Below are 27536 nucleotides of genomic sequence, written 5' to 3' on the forward strand. Positions count from 1 at the left end.
TACAAAAGACCTACAGCTAACATCATAATTAATGGTGAGAAACTCAAAGCTTTCGTGCTAAGATCAGGAACAAGACAAGGATGGTTCCTCTCACAACTCCTTTTCAACATTGTACTGGAAGTCCTAGCTAATGCAATAAGACCAAAAAATTAAAAAATAAAAGGTATGAAGATTGGTAAGAGGGAAATAAAACTATCTTTGTTTGCAGATGGCATGATTTCTACTTAGATAATCCAAAGGAATTGCCAAAAAACTCTGGAAGTTGCAGGAAACAAGGTTAATATACAAAAGTCAATCACTTAGCTACATACCAGCAATGAAGAAGTGGAACTTGAAAGTAAAAACGTAATACCATTCACATTAGTACCCCCAAAATGAAATACTTCGGCATAAAACTAACAAAATATGTACAAGATCTACATGAGGATAACTATAAGACTCTGACGAAAGAAATCAGAGAAAAACTAAATAAATGGAGAGATATTCCATGTTCATGAATAGGAAGCCTCATTCATGATGTCAAGATGTCAGTTCTTCCCAATTTGACCTATGGATTCAATGCAATCCCAATCAAAATCCCAGCAAGTCATTGTGTAGATATTGACAAACTGATTCTAAGGTTTATATGGAGAAACAAAAGACTCAGACAGTTAGTACAATATTGAAGGAGAAGAACAAAGTTGGAGAACTGACGCTATCTGACTTCAAGACCTGCTATAAAGCTACAGTACAGTTATGCACCACGTAATGACGTTTCAATCAATGATGGACCACATATGCAACAGTTGTCCTGTAAGAATATTACCATATAGCCTAGGTGTGTAGTAGGCTATACCATCTAGGTTTGTGTAAGTACATTCTATGATGTTTGCACAACAACTCATTTCTCAGAATGTATCCCCATCTCTTTCTCTCTCTCTCTCTCTCTCTAGATAGATAGACAGATGGATAGATAGATAGATGTATATATAGTCAACTTAGATAGATAGATAGATAGATGGATACATGGATATATAGTCTGCTTATCTTAGATAGATAGATAGATAGATAGATAGATAGATGGATATATAGTCAACTTATCTTTGACAAGGGAGCCAAGGTAATACAATGGAGAAAAGATAGTATTTTCAGCAAATGGCACTGGAACAACTGGATATCCACATGCAAAAAAAATGGCATTACACCTTTCAGAAAAATTACCTCAAAATGGATCATAGACCTAAATATAAAATGCAAGACTATAAAACTCCTAGAAGATAACAGGAGAAAATCTAGATAACTTTGTGTTTAGATACAACACCAAAAGGTACAATCCATCAAAAAAATAATTTATAATCTGGACGTCATTAAAATTAAAAGCTTCTGCTCTGGGAAAGACACTGTTGAAAGAACGAGAAGACAAGTTACACACTGGGTGAAAATATTTGTGAAAGACGTATCTGATAAAGGACTGTTGCCTCAAATATACAAAGAACTCTTAAACCTCAACAATAAGAAAACAAACAACCCAATTAAAAAATGGGCAAGGGGCCGGCCTGGTGGCGCGGTGGTTAAGTGCACACATTCCGCTTCTCGGCGGCCTGGGGTTCGCCAGTTAGGATCCCGGGTGTGGACATGGCACCACTTGGCACACCATGCTGTGGTAGGCGTCCCACATATTAAAAAAAAAGTAGAGGAAGATGGGCACAGATGTTAGCTCAGGGCCAGGCTTCCTCAGCAAAAAGAGAAGGACTGGCAGTAGTTAGCTCAGGGCTAATCTTCCTCAAAAAAAAAGAGCAAAAACTTGAAAAGACACCTCACTAAAGAAGACATACAGTGGCTGGCCCCGTGGCAGAGTGGTTAAGTTCGCGCGCTCCGCTGCAGGCGGCCCAGTGTTTCGTTGGTTCGAATCCTGGGCGCGGACATGGCACTGCTCGTCAGACCACGCTGAGGCGGCGTCCCACATGCCACAACGAGAAGAACCCACAACGAAGAATATACAACTATGTACCGGGGGGCTTTGGGGAGAAAAAGGAAATAATAAAATCTTTAAAAAAAAAAAAAAGAAGATATACAGATGGAAAATAAGCATATGAAAAGATGTTCCACATCATATGTCATCAGGGAAGTTCAAATTAAAAGAACAATAAGATGCCACTACATACCTATTGGAATGGCCATAATCCAAAATACTGACAACACCAAATGCTGATGAAGATGTGGGGCACCAAGAGCTCTCATTCCTTCATTCTTGGGGAATGCAAAATGGTTCAGCCACTTTGGAAGACATTTTGGCAGTAGCTGACAAAACTAAACGTACTCTTACCACACAACCCAGCAATCATGCTCCTTGATACTTACTCAAAAGGGTTGAAAACTTATGTCCACACAAAAATCTGCTGCTTATAGAGGCTTTGTCTGTAATTGCTAAAACTTGGAAGCAACTAAGATGTTCTTCGGTAGATGAGTGGATAAATAAACTGTGATACATCCAGACAATTGAATATGATTCAGCACTAAAAAAAATGAACTGTCAAGCCATGAAAAGACATGGAGGAACCTTAAATGCATATGACCAAGTGGAAGAAGCCAATCTGAAAAGGCTACACCCTGCATGATTCCAACAGTGACATTCTGGAAAAGGCAAAACTGTGGAGACAGTAAAAAGATCAAGGGTTGCTGGGAGTTTGTGGGGAAGGGAGGATGAAGAGGTGGAGTACAGAGGATTTTTAGGGCAGCGAAACTATTCTGTGTGGTATTATAGTGGTGGATATATGTCATTATACGTGTGTCAAAGCCGTAGAACGTACAGCAAACACCGAGTGAACCGTAATGTAAACTAGGGTCTTTGGGTGATAGATTCACTGACTGTAACAAATGTACCAGTCTGGTGCAGGATTTTGATAGTGGAGGAGGCTGTGTGTAGGTGGAGGCCAGAGGGTACATGAAAACTCTTTACTTTCAGCTCAGTTTTGCTATGAACCTAAAATTGCTTTAAAAAGTAAAGACTATCTTTTTCAAAAATTAGGTTTTCAATTTCTACCAAAAAAATGAAATTTATGATTGGGATGGCATTGACTCTATAGGTTAGTTTGGGGAGAATGGACATCTTAACAATATGGAGGCTCCCAATCCAAGAATATGGTGTATCTCCAAAATTTTAGGTCTACTTTAGATTTTTTTAGCAACGTTTTATTTTGTTCTATAGATCTTTACACATCAAGTTAATTCCTAATTAGTTGATTTTTTCATGCTATTGTAAATAATATTTTAAAAATATCATTTCCCAAAGTTTATATATAGAAATATAATTGATTTTACTGCATAGATCTTATATCCAGAAAATCTGCTAAATTAGCTGATTAATTCTAGCAGACTGCTTTGGTGTTCCACATATGCAATCATATCATCTAGCAATAAAGACAGTTTAAATTTCTCCCTATTCAATGTTTATGCCTTTTAATTTCTTTTTCTTGCCTTATTGCACTAATTAGGACCTGCTGATTAATGCTGAATAGAATGGATTTACTCCCAACTATTGTGAAAATTTCAAAATACACTGAGCTTGAACAAATAGTAAAACACCCACCCGTATATTGAACACTTGTTCTCATTTTGCCATTTGTTCTCACTCTCTTTCTGCCATGCGAAAGTATACACTCAAAAGTCACACACGCTTTTTTTTCTGAATCATTCAAAAGTTAATCATTGGTGTCACCACACTTAGCAACTCAATTAATCACCATGCCTCTTCTAAGAGAAAGGATGATCTCCCACAATGCCATTGTCACACCCAGCAAAACAACAGTTCTCCTCTTATCTAATATTTGGAACATATATAATCCTCCCCAATTGTACCCAAGATGTCCTTTATAGCTTTAAAAAACAGTTTTATTGAGATATAATTCATGTGCCATACAGTTCACCCACTTAAAATGTACAATTCAATGGGTTTTGGTGAATTACATTATTAATTTTTAAAATCGTGGTAAAATATATACAACATAAGACTTGCCAATTTAATAATTTTTAAGTGTACGATTCAGTGGTATTAATATATTCATCATGTTGTGCAACCATCACCACTATTTCCAAAACTTTTGCATCACCCAAAACAGAAACTCTGTAACTATTAAATAATAACTCCCCATTTTCTCCTACCCTTAGCCACTGGTAGCCACTAATCTCCTTTCTGCCTCTATGAATTTGCCTATTGTAGCTCTTTCATAGAAGTAGCATCATACAATATTTGTCCTTTTGTGTCTGACTTATTTCACTGAGCATAATGTTTTCAAGGCCCATCCATGTTGTAGCATGTGTCAGAATTTCTTCCTTTATATGGCTGAATAATATTCCATTGTGTATATACACCACATTTTGTTTATCCATGCTTCCGTTGATGGACATTTAGATTGTTCCCATCTTTTGACTATCGTGAATAATGCTGCAATGAACATTGGCATACAAGTATCTAACAGATACACTTGTGTGTGTGTGTACATATATTGTTCTATTAATGTGATGTTTACATTGATTGGTGTTCTTATATTGAACCATGTTTGCATTCCTGGAATAAACCCCACTTGGACATGGTGTATAATTTGCTGAAAGATATGAATTTATAAATCCAAGAAGCTGAGTAAACTCAAAGTAGGATAAGCTCAAAGAGACCCACACTGAGACACATTCTAATCAAACTCAAAAGACAAAGATACAGAATCTTGAAAGCAGTGAGATGTCACTTAAGGATCCTCAGTCCGATTGACAGCTGATTTCTCATCAGAAGCCATGGAGGCCAGAAGGCAGTAGGATGACATATCTGAAGTGTCAAAAGAAAAAACAACCTGCCAATCAAGAATTCTATTTCTTGTGCTTCAAAGATAAAGGAGAAAGTAAGACATTCCCAGGTAGACAAAAGCAGAGGGAGTTCATTTCCATGAGACCTGTCCTACAAGAGATGCTACACAGAATCCTTCAGGTTGAAATGGAAGGTCATCAGACAGTAACTGGGGCCATATGAAGAAATAGAGACCTCTGCTAAGAGCAAATACATGGACAAATATAAAAGCCAAGATTATTGTATTTTTGCTTTGTGACTTCGCTTTTTATTTCCTACATGATTTAAAAGACAAATGCATTAAAATAATTATAAATCTACGTAATTGAGCAAATAATGTACAAATCTGTAAATGGATTAAACTTCCCTAGCAAAAGATGTAGATTGGCAGAATGGGTAAAAAGCAGGATCCAGCTGTATGCTGCCTACAAAAGGCTCACCCTCGATCTCAGGACACACACAGTGAGAGGATGGAAAAACATTTTACATGCAGTTAGTAACCAAGGCGAGCAGGGGTGGCTAGATCAATAAGAGACAAATAGACTTGGAGTAAAAGATTGTTACAAGAGACAAAGAAGAACATTATATTATCATTATAAGATTATTATGATGATTATTATAATAATTATATAATGTCCTTCTTTGTCTCTCGTAACAATGATAAAAGGGTGAATTCACCAAGAAGACATAACAATATAAATATATGTACGCAAACATCAGAGCTTCCAAACACAGGAAGCAAATGTTGACAGAACTGAAGGAAGAAATAGGCAGCTCTACAGTCATAGAGAAGACCTCAACACCCACTGTCAACCACGGACCGGGCGCCCAGACAGGTCGTCAAGGACACAGGGGACTTGCACGACACTGTAGCTCAACTGGACACAACTGTCTAGAGATCACTCCCTCCAAGGGCAGCAGAAGACACATTCTTCTTAAGTGCACGTGGCACGTCCTCCAGAAGCAGGTCCCTGGAGACCTTGCCGACACTTCGTGAGGCAGCAATGCAGTGAAGACGCGTCTCCCTCGGGGTCTGTTTATATCAGGGCCCCGGAGCTACGCATCAACCCAGTAGCAGGTCAGTCCATTGAAGAATTTTAAGCAGGAAGTAGCGTGATCTAATTTCCATTTTTAAAACATTGGTCTGGCTGCTGCATAGACAAGAGATTAGAGTAGGACAAGAGTGGAGGAAGGGAGAGGGGATAGGAGTGTTTACTTCTATCTAGGGTTCTAGCACGAACAACTAGGTGGACGCTGTTTGTTTCCTGAGCTGGAGGATGCTGGGGGAGGAGCTGGCTCGGTGGATGGGGCCTGAGCTCACAATCAGCTGTACTGTATCACCTTTGACAGAGGAATCTTCTTGCCAAGTGCCTTATGAGAAGTTGTGCTAATTAAATTCCCACCAACGGTGTATGAGGGTGTCCAGGAAACCAGGATTTTAAGTGGTTTCCCCCGGAGGAATTTGTGTTCTAAAAATAGAATGGCAAACCTAGATTTGGAGAAAAATTAAGTATCTATCATGTTGGAGGGCTTAGAGGGTAAGAGGAAAGAAGGAAGGAGAAGTTTGCCTAGAATGGTGCATACAGCAATTTTAGAGAAATATCATAGATTGTACGAAAGAAAACATAATTAAACTTGCCCTTGCCTTTCCCACTGGTCTCAGAATACGTCTATTTTTTAGATTTTCTCAACTTAGCTCTCTTTTAATCTCGTCTCTGTCTGCCTCTCCTATATCCTTGTCCTGTCACTCGTGCCCCGTTTCTCTTTCTTCTTCCATCTCTTTCCTTTAGTGGCTTCCTCTCACCTACGAAATACTCAGGTTCCTCATCTCCCCAAACCCTTTGCCCCCACACGGCTTTGCCTGAACTCCCATGCCACCCTTTTCTTGCCAAACCTGCTCGCTGCCTCACCCCCATCTCTCACCCTCCATCCCTCACTCCCATCCCTCACGCTCTATCCCTCAACCTCCATCCCTTACCCCCATCCCTCACCCCCATCCCTCATCCTCCATCCCTCACCCCCATCCCTCAACCCTATGCCCTCACCCTCATCCCTCACCTAACATCCATCACCCCATCCCTCACCCTCCACCCCTCACTCCCATCCCTCATGCTCTATCCCTCACCCTCCATACCTTACCCCCATCCCTCACCCCCATCCCTCATCCCCATCCCTCACCCCTATGCCCTCACCCTCATCCCTCACCTAACATCCCTCATCCCCCATCCCTCACCCTCCATCCCTCACCCCCATCCCTCATCCTCCATCCCTCACCCCCATCCCTCACCCCCATCTCTCACCCTCATCCCTCACGCTCTATCCCTCAACCTCCATACCTTACCCCCATCCCTCACCCCCATCCCTCACCCCCATCCCTCATCCCCATCCCTCACCCCTATGCCCTCACCCTCATCCCTCACCTAACATCCCTCATCCCCCATCCCTCACCCCTATGCCCTCACCCTCATCCCTCACCTAACATCCATCACCCTCCATCCCTCACCCTCATCCCTCACCCCCATCCCTCATCCCCATCCCTCACCCCTATGCCCTCACCCTCATCCCTCACCTAACATCCATCACCCTCCATCCCTCACCCCCATCCCTCATCCCCCATCCCTCACCCCCATCCCTCATCCCCCATCCCTCACCCCATCCCTCATCCCCCATCCCTCACCCCATCCCTCATCCCCCATCCCTCATCCCTCACCTAACATCCATCACCCTCCATCCCTCATCCCCCATCCCTCATCCCCCATCCCTCACCCCCATCCCTCATCCCCCATCCCTCACCCCATCCCTCATCCCCCATCCCTCACCCCCATCCCTCATCCCTCATCCCTCACCTAACATCCATCACCCTCCATCCCTCATCCCCCATCCCTCATCCCCCATCCCTCACCCCCATCCCTCATCCCCCATCCCTCACCCCATCCCTCATCCCCCATCCCTCACCCCATCCCTCATCCCCCATCCCTCATCCCTCATCCCTCACCTAACATCCATGACCCTCCATCCCTCATCCCCCATCCCTCACCCCCATCCCTCATCCCCCATCCCTCACCCCATCCCTCATCCCCCATCCCTCACCCCATCCCTCATCCCCCATCGCTCACCCCATCCCTCATCCCCCATCCCTCACCCTCATCCCTCCCCCCCATCCCTCATCCCCCATCCCTCACCCCATCCCTCATCCCCCATCCCTCACCCCATCCCTCATCCCCCATCGCTCACCCCATCCCTCATCCCCCATCCCTCACCCTCATCCCTCACCCCCATCCCTCATCCCCCATCCCTCACCCCATCCCTCATCCCCCATCTATCACCCTCCATCCCTCACCCTCATCCCTCACCCCCATCCCTCACCCTCATCCCTCACCCCCATCCCTCACCCCCATCCCTCACCCTCATCCCTCACTCCTATCCCTCATCCCCCATCCCCCATCCCTCATCCCCCATCCCTCATCCCCCATCCCTCACCCCATCCATCACCCCCATCCCTCACCCCCATCCCTCACCCTCATCCCTCACCCTCATCCCTCACCCCATCCCTCACCCCATCCCTCATCCCCCATCCCTCATCCCCCATCCCTGATCCCCATCCCTCACCCCCATCCATCACCCCCATCCATCACCCCCATCCCTCACCCCATCCATCACCCCCATCCCTCACTCCCATCCCTCACCCCCATCCCTCACCCTCATCCCTCACCCCCATCCCTCACCCCCATGCCCTCACCCTCATCCCTCACCCCTCACCCCCATCCCTCACCCCCATCCCTCACCCCTATGCCCTCACCCTCATCCCCCATCCCTCACCCTCATCCCTCACCTTCATCCCTCACCCCCATCCCTCACCCCCATGCCCTCACCCTCATCCCTCACCCCCATCCCTCACCCCCATGCCCTCACCCTCATCCCTCACCTAACATCCATCACCCTCCATCCCTCACCCTCATCCCTCATCCCCATCCCTCACCCCATCCCTCACCCCCATCCATCACCCTCCATCCCTCACCCCATCCCTCACCCCCATCCCTCACTCCCATCCATCACCCCCATCCCTCACCCCCATCCCTCACCCCCATCCCTCACCTAACATCCATCACCCTCCATCCCTCACCCTCATCCCTCACCCCCATCCCTCACCCCCATCCCTCACCCCTATGCCCTCACCCTCATCCCCCATCCCTCACCCTCATCCCTCACCTTCATCCCTCACCCCCATCCCTCACCCCCATGCCCTCACCCTCATCCCTCACCCCCATCCCTCACCCCCATGCCCTCACCCTCATCCCTCACCTAACATCCATCACCCTCCATCCCTCACCCTCATCCCTCATCCCCATCCCTCACCCCATCCCTCACCCCCATCCATCACCCTCCCTCCCTCACCCCATCCCTCACCCCCATCCCTCACTCCCATCCATCACCCCCATCCCTCACCCCCATCCCTCACCCCCATCCCTCACCTAACATCCATCACCCTCCATCCCTCACCCTCATCCCTCACCCCCATCCCTCACCCCCATCCCTCACCCCTATGCCCTCACCCTCATCCCCCATCCCTCACCCTCATCCCTCACCTTCATCCCTCACCCCCATCCCTCACCCCCATGCCCTCACCCTCATCCCTCACCCCCATCCCTCACCCCCATGCCCTCACCCTCATCCCTCACCTAACATCCATCACCCTCCATCCCTCACCCTCATCCCTCATCCCCATCCCTCACCCCATCCCTCACCCCCATCCATCACCCTCCATCCCTCACCCCATCCCTCACCCCCATCCCTCACTCCCATCCATCACCCCCATCCCTCACCCCCATCCCTCACCCCCATCCATCACCCTCATCCCTCACCCTCATCCCTCACTTCCATCCCTCATCCCCCATCCCTCACCCCTATGCCCTCACCCTCATCCCTCACCTAACATCCATCACCCTCCATCCCTCACCCTCATCCCTCACCCCCATCCCTCACCCCATCCCTCACCCTCATCCCTCACTCCCATCCCTCACCCCCATGCCCTCACCCCCATCCATCACCCCCATCCCTGATCCCCATCCCTCACCCCTATGCCCTCACCCTCATCCCTCACCTAACATCCATCACCCTCCATCCCTCACCCTCATCCCTCACCCCCATCCCTCACCCCCATCCCTCACCCCCATCCCTCACCCTCTATCCCTCATCCCCCATCCCTCACCCCCATCCCTCACCCCCATCCCTCATCCCCCATCCCTCATCCCCCATCCATCACCCCCATCCCTCACCCCCATGCCCTCACCCTCATCCCTCACCCCCATCCCTGATCCCCATCCCTCACCTTCATGCCCTCACTCCCATGACCTCCTTTAGTAGATGCTTCTTGGCCTTTGCCTTCTGTGCTATTGAGCCTGTTCTCCTAAAACCATCAATTATCTGATCGACGATTTGAATGACCTCTCCTCACCTTTCATTCCACTTGATACTGAGCACATGTGACACTGTTGATCACTCTCTCCTATTTGAAGCACATCCTTTCCTTGCTCTCAAAATCAATTGATCCATGTCATTGGGAACCACTTCTAACATTTACAGTTTGAATCAGCCATGGTCCTGCAGGAATGGACACCAAAGGCTTTGTCTATAGACAGTGGGAGGGCACCAGTGCAGCGGTGTGGGTGTGCTACCAACCCCAGGCGGCGAGCAGATGAGGACCAGCAGGAAGCCCTTATTCCGCCAGGCTGAGGGTGCAGGGAGCAAGCACGGCTTAGGGACCTGAGCTGACAGTTGTGGAAGGGGCCCTGACAGGAGCTGTGAACAGAGGACGCAACTACTGCCCAACTGTGGCCAGGGAGGTAGAGGGCAGTGTACCCCAACCTCTCCCTCCTCCTCTCTCTCTCTCTCTGGTGCTCCCACTGGCTGAATCCAAGTGGATGGCATGGGCTGAGGGAGGCAGTCCCTGGAGATCGGGGGCCGGGTGGAGGGAAGGGCAGAGCCGTCTAGGGAACCGACCGGGTGGGCAGCAACTGGAACAGCAGCAACTTTCTTTCTTGGGAGTGCTTCTGTCTTCCTCTAGGAGCTGAGCTTAGCGCTGGGCCGCGGGTTCTGTCTTCAGCTGTCACCTCCTTTCTCTCTCTGTGCCCTCTTCTCGCGGCTCCCACTCCCAGGGCGTCCCAGCATCTGTGCTGCCGGGGCACAGGCACCTCCCTCCGCGAGTGGGTCCAAGCGTGGGTCCTGCACTTCGAACAGTCTGCTGATGTCTCCCTTTCATGGTCCTTCCCAGTCTGGAGCTCAACTGTCAGAAACACTTTCCCAAAGCGACTTCTGTCCGTTCTCTCTGCCCCGCTGCCAGCCTGCTGCCCCCGGCTCCGCCTCGTCCTCACCTGGCACCATCCGCTCTGATGCCCGCGCATGTGGCCCTGGGGTCTGCCCCTGCTTCCCTCTTCCACGCCTGGCGGCCCCTCGGCATCTCCTGGTGGGGCTCTCTGTGGTAAACACGTGCATTTGGGATGCTGTTGGTATCTGAAGCAACTCCTTCTGTTTAGGAAATCTGCCCTCCTTAAACGCCGGTGGGAGGCAGGGGCCACTGCCCAGCCCGAGGCCCAAGAGGCGCCCCCAGAGCTAGAGAGTGGAGGAAGCCCACCCCCCCCCCCAGGCTCCACGCGCAATGTTGACTCAGCAGTAACTCTAGTCAGGCCGGTTTAGAACGGCTCCAGCCTGCGAGGCCTGTCTGCCCGTTGGCACTCAGCCAGCACCAACCGCCCACCCAGCCAGGTCATGGCCAGCAGCCCGCCTCCTCGGCCCTTGCCTGGTGTCGCTTCCGAGCCTTCCAGCACCACTGGTTCTGTGGCCCTTTCTCAGTCCATACTGGCCAGGGTCGGTCCTGTAGCTTGCACGGAGTCCCCTGACTCTGTACCGTCTAATCGATGTCCTGTCTCATCCTCCAGGCCATCTCCCCACCACCCTGGGGCTGATTTCTCCAAAATGAATCCCTCTTCATCATTCAGAACGAACTGCTGATTATCTCCCAATTTCTGCTCTCTGGCCTTTTTGTTTGACCGTCAAGGGCTTAGGTAGGCATATGGCCTGGAAGAGTGATGACTTAGGAAGGAAGAAGCAAATCAGTTTTTCCTCCCCTACAGGTGGTGTTAGGAGGTGGGGCCTTTGGAGGGGATGAGGTCATGAGGGTGGAGCCTGATGAATGAGGTCAGTGCACTTAGCACAAGAGGACAGAGACCTGGCTGGCACTCCCCGCCCTGCAAGGATCCAGCGCGAAGGCAGCTGTCCATATCAGGAACAGGGTCCTCACCAGAACCCACGGTGCTGGCACCCTGATCTCGGACTTTCAGCCTCTAGAACTGTGAGAAATAAATGTCTGTTGTGTGTAAGCCCGCAGCCTGCCGTGCTTCGTTAACAGCCTGAGCCGACTAAGACAGGGAGGGAGGCAGCCAGCAGCATTTTCCAAGACAGGGCCTCCTCTGCCTGTGCACGCACTCGCAGACTCACACGCATCTTTGTACGCTCCCAGCTGGCCATTGCTCATCTTGAGTGTCGCCTTCTCTGCGAAGCCCTCCTCGCTGCCTGCAGGGAGCAGTAATGGCTCCTGGTTCTGTGCTTCTGTGATTTCCTTCCTCAATTGTGAACGTATCGTCTCCTTGTGTCAAATTTGCCTGTACGTGGATCTGCCTTTGCTCCTTGAGCAGTCTTCTATCTTATTAGTCTGTGCAGCATCCACACTCAGAGTCCCACCTGGCATGTACTCAAGCTCAAAAGTGTTTGGTGAGCGAGGAACACAGGACGGTGACATTTTGAAGTTGCGGTCTGTCTTCTCATCAGAGGACTGTATTTTGTTCTACTTAGTTCTGAGCTAAAGGAATTTGAGCATCAGAGAAGTTGAGATTACTTCTCATTTGACTGCTCTTCACCACAGCTTCATTGTAGCGGGCGGGCTCTGAATCTGAGAGGACAGGTAGCAGAGAAATGACCAAAGGTCCTCAACTGTGCACCAAGTCAAGTTTTCACAATTGTGCTGTGGGCTCCTGGTGCTGCTTTCACTCCCGGCTGATGGAAAACGGCTTCTGTGGAGGAAGGAAAGGATAGAAAGAGGACACGGACCTTACAGCCTTACATTGTTGGGTTCCATGGAAGAAAGTAATCTTGACATCATCGTAGCCAGAGCAATGGGAAGTCACACAGAAAGAACACTTCAGAACTGTGGAGTCAAACGGCAAAGGAATGAAAGGGATTTCTTTTGTTGCAAAAGCCGGAGAAGGTTTCAGATGAAAAGGCAGTCTAAGTAGTGAAGGGCGCTGTAAGAGGCATTTGAGTAAATTGGATGCTGTCGTCTTCTAGAATTTGTTGTATCCAAGGTGACTTTTCAAAAGACTGTGGCTTCAGCCTGTAAGTGATTGTTCAAGTCCTGGAGACAGGAGCAATATTCAGAACATAATAATGCAAGAAGGTCAGGGACTGACCCTCCTTCCAAGAGGAGGATGTTGGATTTGACTGGAAGTTCTCAGAAGGAGTCATGATGTGAGGAAGAGCAGAGAGAGAGAAGACGTCTTCCTGTGTCCAGGTGATAGATGGGGCTTAGAAGCGGTGACCTCTTTGGGGAGACGGCTGGGGGGGTTTATTGTGAGGTTGAGCAAGCACGCTGATTTACTTGTTTTGTGATATACACAAATAAGCAGAACAAAGTTTCCTAAAGGTGCCTTTATTTACATTTTACCAGAGAATGAGGAAGTGTCACTTGTCCACGTCCAGGATCATCCCCCCGTGAGTTCCACGGGCCCCCTGTCCCCCTCCCAGTCTTCCTGCCTCTTGATGTCACCATTACTGAGGCGACCCAAGAAGGCAGGACACGGCTGGTGAGAAGACCAGTGTCATTGATCAGGGAGCCAAAGACAAACAGGATGCTGAACACACAGATTCAGAACGAATGTTTTCAAGGGATTAGAAAATGTCCCCTCTCTCTTTAAAGAACAGTTTAGAGGGGGTGCGGGAAGGGGGTAAGGATTTGTCCCACACCCTAAGATGCAACAGACTGGACACACAATGAAAGAGGGAGCTTTGGGGAGATGAGGACTTTTCCTGGGAAGAACCCCATCACTTTCTTCTAATAAAACGGAAAGCAGAATCATTTTCCTGTGGTATCCTGGGACGCTGTGGGGCTGAATGCCAGCCACTGGGAAGTGGATCAACACGAGAAGTCACGCCTCCTGAACAACCCTCGCCCCAGACACAGATGGAGATGGAGGATCAGATGAAGGCAGGGAGTTAGGGGCACATTACTCAAGATTCCCTCCTCTGATCCTCATTTCTTCCTAAGTCTGAGCCCCTGCCCCCGCCTCTCCCCACCCTCCCACAGGAGGCTTGCTGTCCTGTGCACTTGGGTCCAACGGCTGGGAGGGGGGCTTCCGGCCGCTACCGGGGGGTGAATATTCAAATACAGTCAAAAAGAAAGAATTACTGTGAAAGAAAAATGGAGCTAGGAACATGTGACCACTTGAGGAACAGAACGAGGGATGTAGGGTCAGGCATCATGGGCACCCGCTAACAACTTCAGCAGCAGAGAAGTAAGGTCATTCTGTAGCGCTTTCCCTCTGGAAGCCTTCTGTGCACCCCCATCACCCCACCGTTTCTCGGTGTCCATTGTGTGCTAATCTGGACTAAGAATGAAGACACGTGCTGTATTCAAGAAGAAACCAATGCTAATTAAGGTGTTAACAGTTCCAGCCCAGAGTGGACTGAGTGGGCGTGATGGGCAGAAAAGTGGTTAAATAGCCACCTAGTGCTAGAGGGTGCAATGCAAACACGCTTCCCGTGGGCGCAGAGGCCTTTGCTCCATGCCTCTCAGGGCCTCGGAGACGGTAATTATGCCAGTACACGCTGCACACCGCCGTCTGATGCAGCCCTGAACTTTGGACTGACTCTCAGGCCCAGCCTGCCCTCTGCTGGGTCTCCAGCCCGGAGGACAATGCACTGGTGGCGGCGGGCTCCAGGGGGGGACAAGGCTCCAGGGCTCTGGGTCCACCAGGCCCTCATGGCGATGAGAAGCGTTTCCCTCCCCTGCACCCTTCTGCAGGAAGGACACACAGAATCTGGACCGACGGGGGCCGGGCAGGGACAGGAGAGCACCATCAGGTGGACAGGGCCCTGGGCGCTGAGCGCACGCACATCTCCTCTGTGCACCTACACACGCACTTGCCCAAACGCGCCCACGTGCACACCCCCAGCCCGCCCTTCTCCTCCACGAGTACACATACACACGTGCGCGCACACAGTCGATCGCCTTTGCTCCTCCGTGTACGCACATAAACACCCGTGCGAACAAAATCCGCGCCCTTTCTGCCTGTGTGCACACGCACCCGCAAACACATCCATGTGCATATGCACACACCTGGCCCCCTCGCTGCCCCGCGTGCGTGTGTGCACATGCACCCACCCCGTTTCTCGTCCGTGTGCGCAGCGTGCGCACCCTCGGGCCCCACGCCCGCGTGCGCACCAGCGCGCGCACCGCCGCGTCTGGCCCCGGGCCCCCCTCTCGGCCGCCGCGCGCACGCACCGCGCACACGCGCACGCGCAGCCCATCCCCCTCGGGGCGCGAGCGCGGGCCGCACTGGCGGGAGGCGGAGGGCGAGGAGGAGGAGGAGGAGGGAGCCGAAGGCGCGAAAAGGCGCGCAGGCGCGCTGCGGGAGCCGGGCCCGCGCCCACGTCACCGCGCCGCGCACGTCACGCCGCCCGACGCTCGCTCCAGGGTGAGCCCCGCGCCGGCGCCTCGCAGGGCAGGACCCCGGCCGGGCAGGGACCCCCGGGGCCGGAGCTGCCCGGACCGCCCCGCGCTCCCCCGCGTCCGCGCCCGCGAGCCAGGTGCGGCGTGCAGGGCCGCGCGGCCGGGGGCCCGGAGGGCGCACGCGGGAGGCTCCCCGACCCGCCGGTTCCCGTCCGCGGCCCCGGACCCCCGCGCCCCGCCCGCCGCGGGCTCCCAGGTGACCCGGCCGCGGGGTCGGGCCGGGGACCCGGGCGGGGCCTCTAGGCGGAGCGGCGGCGCCGCGTCCGGCGGGGTCGGGTCGGGCCGGTGTGGGTCGGGGGCGGCCGAGCGCACGGGGCCGGGGCCCGGGGTCGGGGGTCCGGGGTCCGCGGGCGGCGCTGCCCCGACTGCCGGTTCTGGGGGCGCGCGGGGGTGGCCGCGGCCTATGACGGCGCGCGGGACCCCGGAAGCCCACCTGTCAGCGCCGCTGGCGGCCGTGGGGGCCGCGGGCGGGGGGCGGCGGGCGGGCCGAGCGCCCCGGGGTGCGCCCTGCGCAGGCGGCGGGTCCCCCCCGGGCGCGGGGTGAGCGGTCCCTGTGCCCTGGCGGCCGGCCGTGCGCCCGGCGAGGCGCGGGGCCTTTGTGTGGGCGTCTGGGGAGGCCGGGCCGCGGCGGGGGCGCACGGGGCACCGCCGGGCATCCCTGGGCATCCCGCCGTCGGATGCGCCTCCGTTCGCCGGGGTGACTTAAAATCCCGGCGTCGGGCTGTGTTCGCCAGTGGCGCTCTGGGGCCGGGCTGTGGGTTTGGAAAGGAAGGCCCTGCACCCTGGAGGGGCGGCCCGGGTGGAGGTGCCGGGGAAAGGTTGAGCTCTTGCTAACTTGTTTTTTCGTTCTTACTCATTTCTTGTATTTCCTTCCTTCTTACCAGAAAAATCACTTTTCTTCTCTGGAGGGTGAACACTTATAGCATCGATTTCACGGATCTGGTAACATGGCAAAAGATGTAAGTATCTTCGCCTCGTGCACAGACACCCGTTGGCCCCGTGTTCTTTGTGGGTTTCCCGCCTTGGTTCAGAGCGACAACCCTGAGCGCCGGTGTCGCTGTCGGTCCTTAAAGCAGATGCGCAGCACAAGGTGAGGACGTTGGGACACCTAGTACTTCGTGGAGTGGGACTGGCTTCCACTTGGGTTTACATCTGAACCCGGTGACAGACGTCACGAGCCTCAGTGACACCGCTGGCTGGTCTTCTCAGACTGTGTGGACGTGTGACTCTGAGTGTCCTGCTGGAGGACAGACGCCCTCAGTCACTGGGATGAGCCTGGGCCGGGCGCTGGTTGCATCCCGAGCTGCTTGTCTGGAGTGTAGGAAGTTAATTCCGCTGGGTTGCATCCAGTGCTGAGCGCTTGTTTTGGCCCTTTTTTCCCCTCAGAAAATGAAATTCGGTGATTAATGAAAGGTGAAAAATTCTTCTTTAGCTGGCTTTGTAGTTTTCATGAAACTGCAGAATATACTGAATAATTTTTTAACTTGTTCCAACAAATAGGGTTTAGGTGCAGAAGCAGGGCCTATTTAATGGGTCTTGTGGTTCTTTACACAAGATAGCGGTAATGTCACTTAGGTTTGCTAGACGCCTGCTGCGTGCCTCAGGATGCGTTCTCTGGCAACGCTGGTGCAGGAGGCTGTTTGTGGCACAGAGTTGTACGTACGCTCCTCCGATAGGTGCGTCTGCCTGCATCACCACCAGAGGTGCTGAAGGTGTGTCCACGTCTGGGGACAGAGTAACAGTGTTCAGAGGGTTTGAAGTTCTCTGCAAGTGACAGAGAGGGCCCCTTGCCTCGCAGACGTCCGGGCTCGCCCTCACATCAGGCGCTGGCTTTAATTTGGTGGCGGGTGTGTGTGAACACACATTTGCACCCTGTGGTGTGTCTTAAGGGAGAGTCATACTCTGTGTATGGTGTTAGGCGATGTGTCATCTCATCACAGTTGTCGATGGCTGTACCCCGTTCTCTGGTGTCTTTGCCCCAAGGATGTGAGGCAGGCGGCGTGGGCTCAGTCGCAGACGTGTTAACAGAGGGCGCTGCGGCCCCAGAGCCTGTTAGGCTACATGTCTGGGATGTGAGTTTCAGGGAACCCAGTTATCTGCCCTTTTTTACTGATGGTCTGGAGGAGAGGGAGCCACTCCTTCCCCAGGAGGCCTGATTCCTCCTTGGCCTTGGAGGTGTAAAGACAGTCAAGGCTGCTGCCGCCTGGGTGCAGGGAGAAGGACGTGTGAACAGCTTCCTCCCAGGTCGCTTCCTGCAACATGCAGGGCAGCTGCAGGCCACCCAGGGACTGGGTGGCGGGGTGGTTCCCCAGGGCTGACATCGGATCGTCCTTTTGTGAGTAGGTGAGCCCGTGGAGGGTTGGGTGCTGTGATGATGGTGGGCACTTAAGGCTGAGAGCGGAGGTGAGGGGGTCTTCCCTGACCTGAGAGTTGGCGAGGTCAGATGCGGCTGCCCCCAGGTGCCAGCAGGGCTGGGGATCAGGCTGGAATGGAGATTGTGGCAAGTGCAGGCATTTGGCCTTTTCTCTGGCTGCAATACGTTTTCAAGTGGGGGTGACATTTGGGTTTGGAAGGGCGACTTTGCAGCCAGGGCTGGCGGGAGGCCGCCATGGTTAATGTCGCAGTGGTGCTCCAGTTTGACCTTAGGTGTGAGGTTGAGGCCTGTAATCCCAGGAGGGAGCCAAGCCCCTGCGGCTGAAGGAGTGGGCCGAGACCTCAGCTTGGCGGAGCTCTGGTGGCTCCGTGGAAGGCTGTTGGGCCTGGGGAGGCTGAGGGGGCTGGAGTTAGGCTCCGGGGGTCACAGTGGAGGAGGGCAAACTTAGGAGACCAGGGAGGGGTCAGCCAGTAGGCTTTGGTGAAGACAATGAGAGAGAGTGGTGTGGCAGTCTCCTACCTCCACTGGAGGTGCAGGGAGACCAGCGGGTTTCGGGGACACAGCTGGGGAATGGCTAGACAGAAGCAGCCCGTTGGCACTGGTGGGGTGACAGGGTGGTGGGCATGGGCGGATTTCAAAGGCAGGAGCAGCCGCTTGAGGGAGAAGGAGGTGGACGGGCTGGAGAGGGCCTGGGGAGGGGTGGCAGTGGGGGCAGCGATGGCTGTGCTCCTGACAGGTGAGTGGGATGCAGCAGGGCTGGTGGGCAGGCGTCCAGGCACGGACGGCTGTGCAGGCTGGCCCGCTGAACTGGGTCTTTGGTGTGTGGGGCCTGGTGTCAGCTGGTCTCTGGGAGGACTTGGAGCTTCCTCTTCCTGTGGTAGGTGTGTCTCACTGAGAACCCTGTGTGAGCCAGGCTCCCGACCCCCAACTCCCACACATCGCCTACCTCAGTTCTTGCAGTGTTGGAACAGGGGCAAGTGGCCAGAGTGCCATCCTTGCCTGGCCCTCCTCTCCGGGCGTCCATGGTCTGCTGCTATTGGGTGCCTTGCCCCACGGTGGGCGGGGGTCAGCTGCTTGGGAAGCTGCAGGCATGAGGTGCAGACCAGCATGGGTGGGTCGGGGTCTCGGGAGCAGTGCCGTTTCACCAGGATGGGCGGGCGAGGCAGTGGGCAGAGGGATATGCAGGCGGGGGGTGTGTGGCACCGACTGCATACCTTAACGTGTTCTCTTTCTAGAACACAGATACGTTAAGTGTTTGTGTATTTTTACGACAGGTATCTGGACAAAACGCTGTGATTCCTTGTTTAAAAAGCCCCCAGTTTCCAGCAACACGTGGAAATAAACCTGAGTCTTCGGTGGTCAGCAGCTAACATGGCACTTTAGAAGCACGTCTCTTCCGCTGGCGGCACGCTATGGAGAGCGTTGAAATGCAGGCACGCGTCGTCCGCGAGGTGCCCTCGCAGCAAGTGTCTGTCCTGCTTCTCTGGTTCTACTCTGGTCACTGGAGAGGGGAGATCCCCCTGGGGTGTCCTGCCCCCTGCCCTGAGGTGCCCGTTCCTGCATGTCTCGGGGAAGCCAGGCCGGGTGGCCTGGGGAGCAGGACGGGATCTGGGCGGAAACCAGCTTCGCTCTTGCTTTCAACATTCATTGATTTGAATTAAGTTGGTATATACACGAGGTGAAAGATCCAAGTGGTGAAAATTCAAACCCAGCATTCATGCGTGGTGTGGCTGGGGAGAAAGCTGGGGCGGAAGGATGCAGCCGGTGCAGAAACATGTGGCATGCAGGCTGTGAAGGCCGAGAGCCCCGTCGTTCTCCAGGTGACCACTGGCTACAGTTTGGGGGTCACTTCCAGAAATTTAACCTGAGAGAATTGTTTGGCTGCTGTTGGCATTTGGGGTAAGAATTTCCTTGCTGGGGGATTGGCCTGCAAGGCTGCCCCACTTGGATTTGCCGACCCCGTGGGGCCTCAGAGCTCCCTGGAAGAGAACTACTGTCGAGGTCTCCTGTGAGTGCCCACAGGGGACCGGGGCCACATGCGGGCTGTCCCTCTGCTCTCATGCCCAAGGCTTGGGGACCATCCTAGAAGTGCATCTCGGAGGGTTTCCCACAGTCCTGTGGAGAGAACTGGGCAGGCCCCGGCCAGCGCGGTGTGTCTTCCAGTCATTGCCCTGGCGCTGCATGGATCTGTGCTCCCATGGCTGGGGCCCCGCTCCTCCGTCGTGGTCCTGTTGCCCTGGTAGGTGACAGATGCAGTTCACTGCTTTACTGATGTGTGAAACCAGGTGTCTGAATTTTACTTTGTGCCGGCCATGAGCCCTGTGGGCAGAGCATGACTGGGCAGCGCCTCACAGAGCGCGGTCGCGCCTTCCGCCCGAGGATGGCTCCTGAGGTGAAGCCAGCTTGAAGGGGAACAGCAGAATTGCCTTTGTCAGAGGCACACGCACCGTGTGCAGAAGTGCGCTTGTGTAGCAGTGCAGGGTGTCGGGCACGATGTGTACACTCATGCATATGTGTGCACATGCGCGTGTCCTGGCCTGGGGCTGCCCTTGCGCACTGTCTCTGTCCCGGCTGCAGCTGCGTGGGCAGCGGGTGCTGTGACCTTCGGAAAACTGTAGGTGTGAGGGAAAGGCCAGCACAGTGGCCCGGGCTCCTCCAGAACCGGGGCGGGAGGGGCCTTGGTGAGGAGGGTGGGGAGAGGTGCATACTTTCTCAAGGTCACGAGCAGCGCCATCCCAGCTCCCAGGTGCTTCCTTGCGTGCGGGGAGGAGGAGTGCACGGCCTCTCTCCCCCCCAGGGAGGTCCTCTTCTCCTCGTCTAATGCCGGGAAGGTTTGTAAAGAACGGGAGGTGACAGTGGATTTGTAAAATGGCAGGAGACGTTTTGCTCCTTGCTGGAGACGTCCAGGCGCAGATTGTCCCAGGCGCTCCCTCCCCTCCTGACCTCAGGTGTGAGAGCAGAGGGACAGCCTGCACTGCAGCCCTGCGTCCCCATGGACTGCATGCGAGGCCACAGGGCAGATGTCCGTGTGGGAGGAAGATGCTGAGATGACTGTGGGGGGAGGTGCCCTGGACGCCCCCCGCCCCCCTCCCCCCCCCCCCGGGGAAGGAGGCGGCTGTGAGTTAGGGGGCAGTGCCCTGGACGCCCCCCTGGGGGGGAGTCGGCTGCGAGTTAGGGGGCAGTGCCCTGGACGCCCTCCTGAGGGGGAGGCGGCTGCGAGTTAGGGGGCAGTGCCCCGGATGCTCCTGGGGGGGAGGCGGCTGCGAGTTAGGGGGCAGTGCCCTGGATGCCCCCTGGGGAGGAGGCGGCTGTGAGTTAGGGGGTAGTGCCCTGGACGCCCCCTGGGGAGGAGGCGGCTGCGAGTTAGGGGGCAGTGCCCTGGACGCCCCCTGGGGAGGAGGCGGCTGCGAGTTAGGGGGCAGTGCCCCGGATGCTTCTGGGGAGGAGGTGGCTGCGAGGTAGGGGGCAGTGCCCCGGATGCTCCTGGGGAGGTGGTAGCCTGCCCAGTTGTCTCCACAGGACTGTGGGAAACCCTCCGAGATGCACTTCTAGGATGGTCCCCAAGCCTTGGGCACGAGAGCAGAGGGACAGCCCGCATGTGGCCCCGGTCCCCTGTGGGCACTCACGGGAGACCTCGACAGTAGTTCCCTTCCAGGCCGTAAGTTACTGTTGAGAGTTCCTGGGTCTCAGTTTTGGAGGCTGCTCTGTGATCCCACTTTGTTCTGTGAGTTTGTGGGAAAGTCCCTCAGTTGTATCACTGAGAGCTGGAGACCAGAGAAAGATGCTCGTATCTCAGCTTTTGAGGGATGATACGATGGCCTGGTTTAGTACCAGCAGGGGAGGGATGAGCTTGTCCATGGCACTCATTCTGAGCATTGTTCACAGCTAGACCTGGATGGTGGGGTCAGGGCTGAGGACACAAGCTGGTAGAGCCTGAGGCTGCCGTTTCCCTCCATCTCTGGTGCTGGCGAGTTCTCGGGCAGCACCTCGACTTCAGCGTGGGATGAAGAGGGTAGAAGTGTGGCCCCTCGGGTGTGGACGGTGAGGAAGGCGGTAACGGTCTGCTTGCTTTTGCAATAAGCTTTTGTGTTTGAGTTAATTTCTTTCTACGTGGGATAAAATTGGAGAAACTCTGAGATGGTAATAAAAAGCAGAAAATTACAGCTTAATCAAAAGTGTTGCCCTGAAACATCTTGCTTTAAAAGAGCTGTTAGACCAACACCTGGTATAAAATTCAAAAGATAAAAGGGGTATTTTTTCCCCATAGAATCAGCTCTCTCCGCCCTGTCTTTGGTGTGTGAGGCGTTGTCCCAAAGTTGGCTGTGAGATGGTCAGGAGACCCGCCTGTGGTGGGAGTGCGCGGGCTGGCTCGCCGTGTAGCTTCCAGGTGACGTGTTCCTCGCACGGTCACCTTTCTTACAACGTCTTCTCTTTTAGTATTTAAGGGATTACATTGTTTTCCAGCGTAGGACGCTTGGAGAGCTCTCCTTTGCAGTCAGCGCCTGGATTCTCTCGTGTGTGTCTTGTACTGTTAGGAGGGACGGGGTGGCGGGGTCAGAGGTGGCGCATGGCCGGCTGCATGCAACGTCACCCTGTGGGTCCTTGCTGAGGGCTGAGGCCGGAGCTCGGGGCCGTGTGTCTTCTGGGAAGTGGGGGGTCGCCTTGGCGGGATTCGACTGGGACTCATCCCAGGTGCCTTCCTACTCGAAGGGTGTCGTTGTTAGAGTGTTGGCCGTGGACAGCAGGGACGTTGTGTCCCGTGGCACCGGCCTCGGGGGAGTGGGCTGTCAGTCAGTCCTTGCTCAGTGGCTGTGACCGTGCCGACCTGCCTCTGGTTGGGACCCGTGTGCCGAGGCGACTGTGGCTCTTCGGTTGTTGCTCATCACGGGCTCTTCCCAGCGAGGCTCCAGGTGAGTGGAGACTCCAGAGTGAAGGGCTGCGTCTCCGTCTTCCTGTCAAATTAGGACTCTGCTCATCAAAGCCCTGTGTTCCACAGCCCAGTTCTAAAGAGAGTTCTGGCTTGCTGGAGTAAGAGCTCTCTGTGTCCCTTGGGTTCTCAGGTACGGCCCCTCTGAACACATGCACCTGTGTTCAGGTGCCTGCCCTGTGCACCCCGAGTCCCGCGCAGTAACCCCTGTCACCCAGGACCTGAGGGAGGGAGATGGTGAGCAGCTCTGGTGGCGATGGCCAGACCCTGCGGCTCAGCACTGTCCTGTGCCCCCGACCCCGGCGGTCCGTGACAGGTGAGCTGGCCGCCTTCATGGTTCTTCCTGTGGAGGCATCCATCATTCCCGGGTTGTTCTGTGTCCTGCAGGCGGTGCTCAGCATGGGCTGTGAGTTTCGTCTTTATTGAAGGACCTCCTGTCACACCCCCAAGCTTTTCTGTCATAGTCATGTGGTTATCCGTGTAGCAGAATTTCCACAAGAAAAATGTGTGAATTACTGAAAAAGCCCAAATAATATTTCTTCTGATTATAAAAGTAATGTTAGTTGTACAACAGCTAGAAAGTTCCAGGAAAGTAAAAAGAACGAAGTTATCTGTTAGCCAGTGTCTGAGGAATTGTCGAATTTGTAGTACCTTCCTCTTGGGTTGTATTTAGTCACATGTGATCAAGGCGTGCTCTATAAGGATGTCAGTGTCCTGCGTGTCCCATTTCTTATCTTCCTTTGCTCTTGAACATATTGTCAGTATTTCCCCAAGCCAGTCATTTTTTTCTGCTGCTTTATTTTTAGCAGCTCCACATTGATTTGATGTGTGGGGGAATTGTAGATGGTCAGTTATTGAGAAGCAGTTAGAATGGGAAATAATAAAAATGATACGTACCTGAACACGTCATTTTAAATTGAAACAAATGCATGCTTGCTCCCCAGTCCTCTGGCTATAGGGTGGAGGCCCTTGGCGTCCGGGTCCACTTGTTTGAGTTTCCTACATGAACCGTAATGTCCAGTTCTGATTTCTGTAGAGGATGGAGAAAATAAAAGACACCTAAAGACACAGAATGCAGCCTCTGGACTGTTTGCAGTTTTTTCCATGCTTCTCGTAACAAATTCACAGGCGTAAATTGGTGTTCAGAAGTGCGCAGGGCACAGTGGGTATGTGCTGCTGGACTTGCTGGGGCACAGGTGTGTGGGCATCTGGGAGAGTCCTGAGAGCCGCCAGCCTCGCCCGGGAGTGTGGAGAATGGTGCGTACCTGGGCAGAGCCCGTGTTCACTGTGTGGTTGTGCTGTGAGTCCTGGCCCCTAGTCGCATTTGCACAGGTCCATGGTGATATCCTAGGATAACTTCTGGGGAGTGTAATTCTCGTGGATAGGCGTGGACATGTGTGGGTGCGTGTGGATGTGCATGGGTCCACGTGGACACGTGTAGACGGCATGCACATGTCTGCACCGTGTCTGTAAGACATTTCTAGAATGACTGCACCAGTTTACACTTATTTCCATCCAGTTGGTGGAGGGAGCCTGTTTTAACGTTCCCTTTTCAACATTGAGTTCAATAATAGCGATTTAAAAACCCATAGAACTTGCTCCATTTGATAGGTGAAATTTTAAATTGCGCTTTGTTTTAGTTTGCATTTTTTGATTTAGATGTTGAATATTTTCCTTTAAAATACCATTTTTCTCTGTGAATCGATGAATGTGTCCTGTGCTTGTTTTCTATTCAGGTGTTTGTTTCCTGCTGATTTGTGTCCACTCTATAAATTACAGATAGTGACCTTTGTCCGTTGTTTCGCAGCAGAATGTTAACATTGGGTCTCCTTCTGTAGCCCAGCAGGGGTTGTAATTGTAACGTCATTTCAGTGCAGACCCACGGAGAGCATGCCTTGAATGGCGACGTGAAGTACAGGTGGTTTTGGGTGGTCTGGCGTCCTTCCTTCACTGGTTGGTAGTATGTTTTCTTCGTCTCTATTCAGTGTCATTGAGACTCTTTGAGCCCAAGTTCTCGATAGTCGTCCACCCCCTCGTGACTTCCTGGGTCAGCGATTACAGCACAGCTCAAGGATGGCCATTGGGTCTTCTCAGCTATTGCAAAATACCTAACTTCCTCTGCTTGAAAGTATTAATGACTTGGAGTACCTAGTGTGGGTCTTACTTTTCTGTTGTTTGATTTACTTTTCAGAAAAATCAGGATTTGAGTGAAAATATCTTATGCCACCAGTGTTGACAGAACCTAAGCCCTCTTTGCAGGGAAGAAGATATTGGAGATATTTGTGTCAGAACTCAACCTCTCAATTCGTGTCATGCTGAGTTTGGGATCAGTTGTGAAGTTGTGCCATCTTTGACCTGGTACTTTTAGGCTAAGCCAGATAAGGAAGCCGTCCATTCTTGTTTGGGATCAGTTGTGAAGTCGTGCCATCTTTGACCTGGTACTTTTAGACTAACCCAGGTAAGGAAGCCGTCCATTCTTGGAGGTTGTTACTGCTCTAGCGCTGCTCTGAAAATTGTCTTTAAACTTCGGTACCTGTTTGAAACAACGTGCAGCATAAGAGACAAATGTTTGCCTTAATATTGTCCAGGTAAGCAGGCTGCAGGTGAGCATGGCTGTGGATTGTGGGTGTTTCACCCTCATTTTGTGAGGCCCTGACGTACCCCTCCCCCGGCACACATGCAGTGTGGGTTGGAGGGAAGTCACAGAATTAAACAATCTCATGGGGTTTTGCAACTCAGAGCTTTGAAATCCTGGCCTGGCGACTTACGGTAGCAGAGCGCTTCTAGGCCGGAAGCGGAAGCTGCCAGGGACACCTGCCTCTCCTGGACGTGACCCCTTCTTTCCTTGACAGACTGTAAAGTGGCTCCCGTGGGAGCTGCAAGACTAGATCTTACTTTAGGGGGAAAGGATGAGTGGTCGGTTTGTGTAGGGCTGAGTTTCTTGGATGACTGTAGGCCCTGACCCCTCATGTGATGACGGTGGCTCCAGCCTCCCCATGTCCCAGGCGTTGTTTGAGTGACGTGTTGATAGTGTGTGGACCGTGGTCCTGGAAACTCTGCTTAGTGTGTATTTTTGAGTGCTTCTCCCTGGGAAGAGAAAGGGCTGAGGGTGGGAGGTTGTGACGCCCTGTCACAGCACATCGTGCAGTGGGAGCCACCCGTCCTTACAGTCCGCTGCCTGCCTGGCCCCAGGGCTCCAGGGCCCTCCTTGTAGGCTGGGAGGAGCACTGTCCTCGCTCCAGCTCCCGGCCTCGATGAGTTGGTTTTTGGTAGAAGGACTTAGGTTCTGTCTAAAGCGAGAAGAGTGTCCTGCAACGCCTTTCCCAGGAGAGAAGTGAGATTAGCGGGTGGTTATTTTAAAAATTAGCTCATAGAATAAATCCACTAGATGAGCAGAAGGCATCTCCATCCCCAGGTGTGTTGCTCTCAGGAGAGGCCGCAGCCTGGACTCCCCACCGTCCTGGAGTGGCGGGCTGTGCTCCAGCACATGGGAAGCCACAGGACCGTGAGTGTTTCCCTGGAAACGATTTCCACATCAGGACAAAGGCAGTGGTCTGAGGGGACCTGCCCCGCCTGGCTCCGGGTCCCAGCTCTGCCTGGCGGCATGACCTCAGGCAGCGTCTTCTCCGGGGCTCAGTGACTCATCTACAGAATGAGGGTAACAGGGTGCCCTCCTCTCGGGTAGCGAAGGTTAAAGGATGTAACACATCCCGTGCTTGGCTGGCCCTGGAAGCATTTCAGAGGGTTCTGGAGAGTAAAGTGTGAGGCTCTGAGGGAATCTGGGCCTGGGCCCTGGAGCATGCTTCTTGGCCAGGAGTGATAGGTCTGATCAGAGCTTGGGGGAGACCCTGATCCTCGTGCAGCCAAGGGATCTACTCCTTGTTAGGGCCTGAGCTCAGGAGTGGAGTAGGCAGGCCGCCAGAGACGGGAGTCCAGGGGGACCGGTGTTTTGCCATGAGCACCCGGGGCCCACACGGCCTGTTTTGACCCCGCTCCCTGCCTCTTCTCCACTCTTTCTGCAGGCAGGTCTCTGTCCCTCCCACCTCCATCGTGCCCTGGCTGCAATTTGGATGAATTGAGTGGGTAGTGGGCAGCAGGGCCTGCTCGAATGGGGTTGGGTTGATGCAGCCCCTGACACCCAGGGGTTTCCCCTTCAGAGGCTGCGGCTGGGGGAGGGTGGACGTGGGGTGGGTCAGCGCGGTCCGGGCCTTTGTTCAGCAGAGCACCACTCGGCAGCCCTCCCCTTGGTTCAGCCTTTGTCGTTATAGTGAACGTGAAGTCATGTTCTCCCTGGGATGGCTTGCTGGAGAATCAGATCCAGCCTGCCATGTGCCCTCCAGTCACTGCCTCAGTGTCCCCTCAGGTCCCGGGGAGCAGTCTCACCCTCACCCTCACCCCTCAGCAGGTGAGAGAATGCAGCACGTGCCGTTCAGAGCTAACCCAGTGCGAATCTGCCACGAAAACTCGAGAAAGTGGGACATAAGCAAATATTTAAAAACTGTTTTGGAGCCATGTTATGTTTTCTTCGAGGCAGTTTTGCATTTGTGTCTGTTCTAGAATAAATTTGATATTTTTTTGGCAGAAAAGCTGAGAGTTGAAGTGGTGCCTGAAGGATGCAGTCAGATGACAACGGGTTAGG

The 27536-nt window shown here is 53.3% G+C and overlaps 1 protein-coding gene across 12 annotated transcripts in view; it reads left to right on the forward strand.

The window, feature by feature from the left end:
* Positions 1–15373: 15373 nt before the first annotated feature.
* Positions 15374–27536, forward strand: part of TFDP1 (transcription factor Dp-1) — a 48829-nt gene continuing 36666 nt past the window's right edge. Inside the window, exons 1-3 of one of the 12 annotated variants that reach the window (XM_070240537.1) lie at positions 15374–15561; positions 16481–16555; positions 19245–19403. In XM_070240537.1, the coding sequence (XP_070096638.1) occupies positions 19383–19403 (21 nt within the window). In that variant the 5' untranslated portion in view covers positions 15374–15561; positions 16481–16555; positions 19245–19382. The other 11 variants (XM_070240534.1, XM_023621901.2, XM_070240531.1 and 8 more) reach the window with 11 other exon arrangements.

Source organism: Equus caballus, chromosome 17 (genome assembly GCF_041296265.1).
Source record: "Equus caballus isolate H_3958 breed thoroughbred chromosome 17, TB-T2T, whole genome shotgun sequence".
Classification (NCBI taxonomy): Eukaryota; Metazoa; Chordata; class Mammalia; order Perissodactyla; family Equidae; genus Equus; species Equus caballus.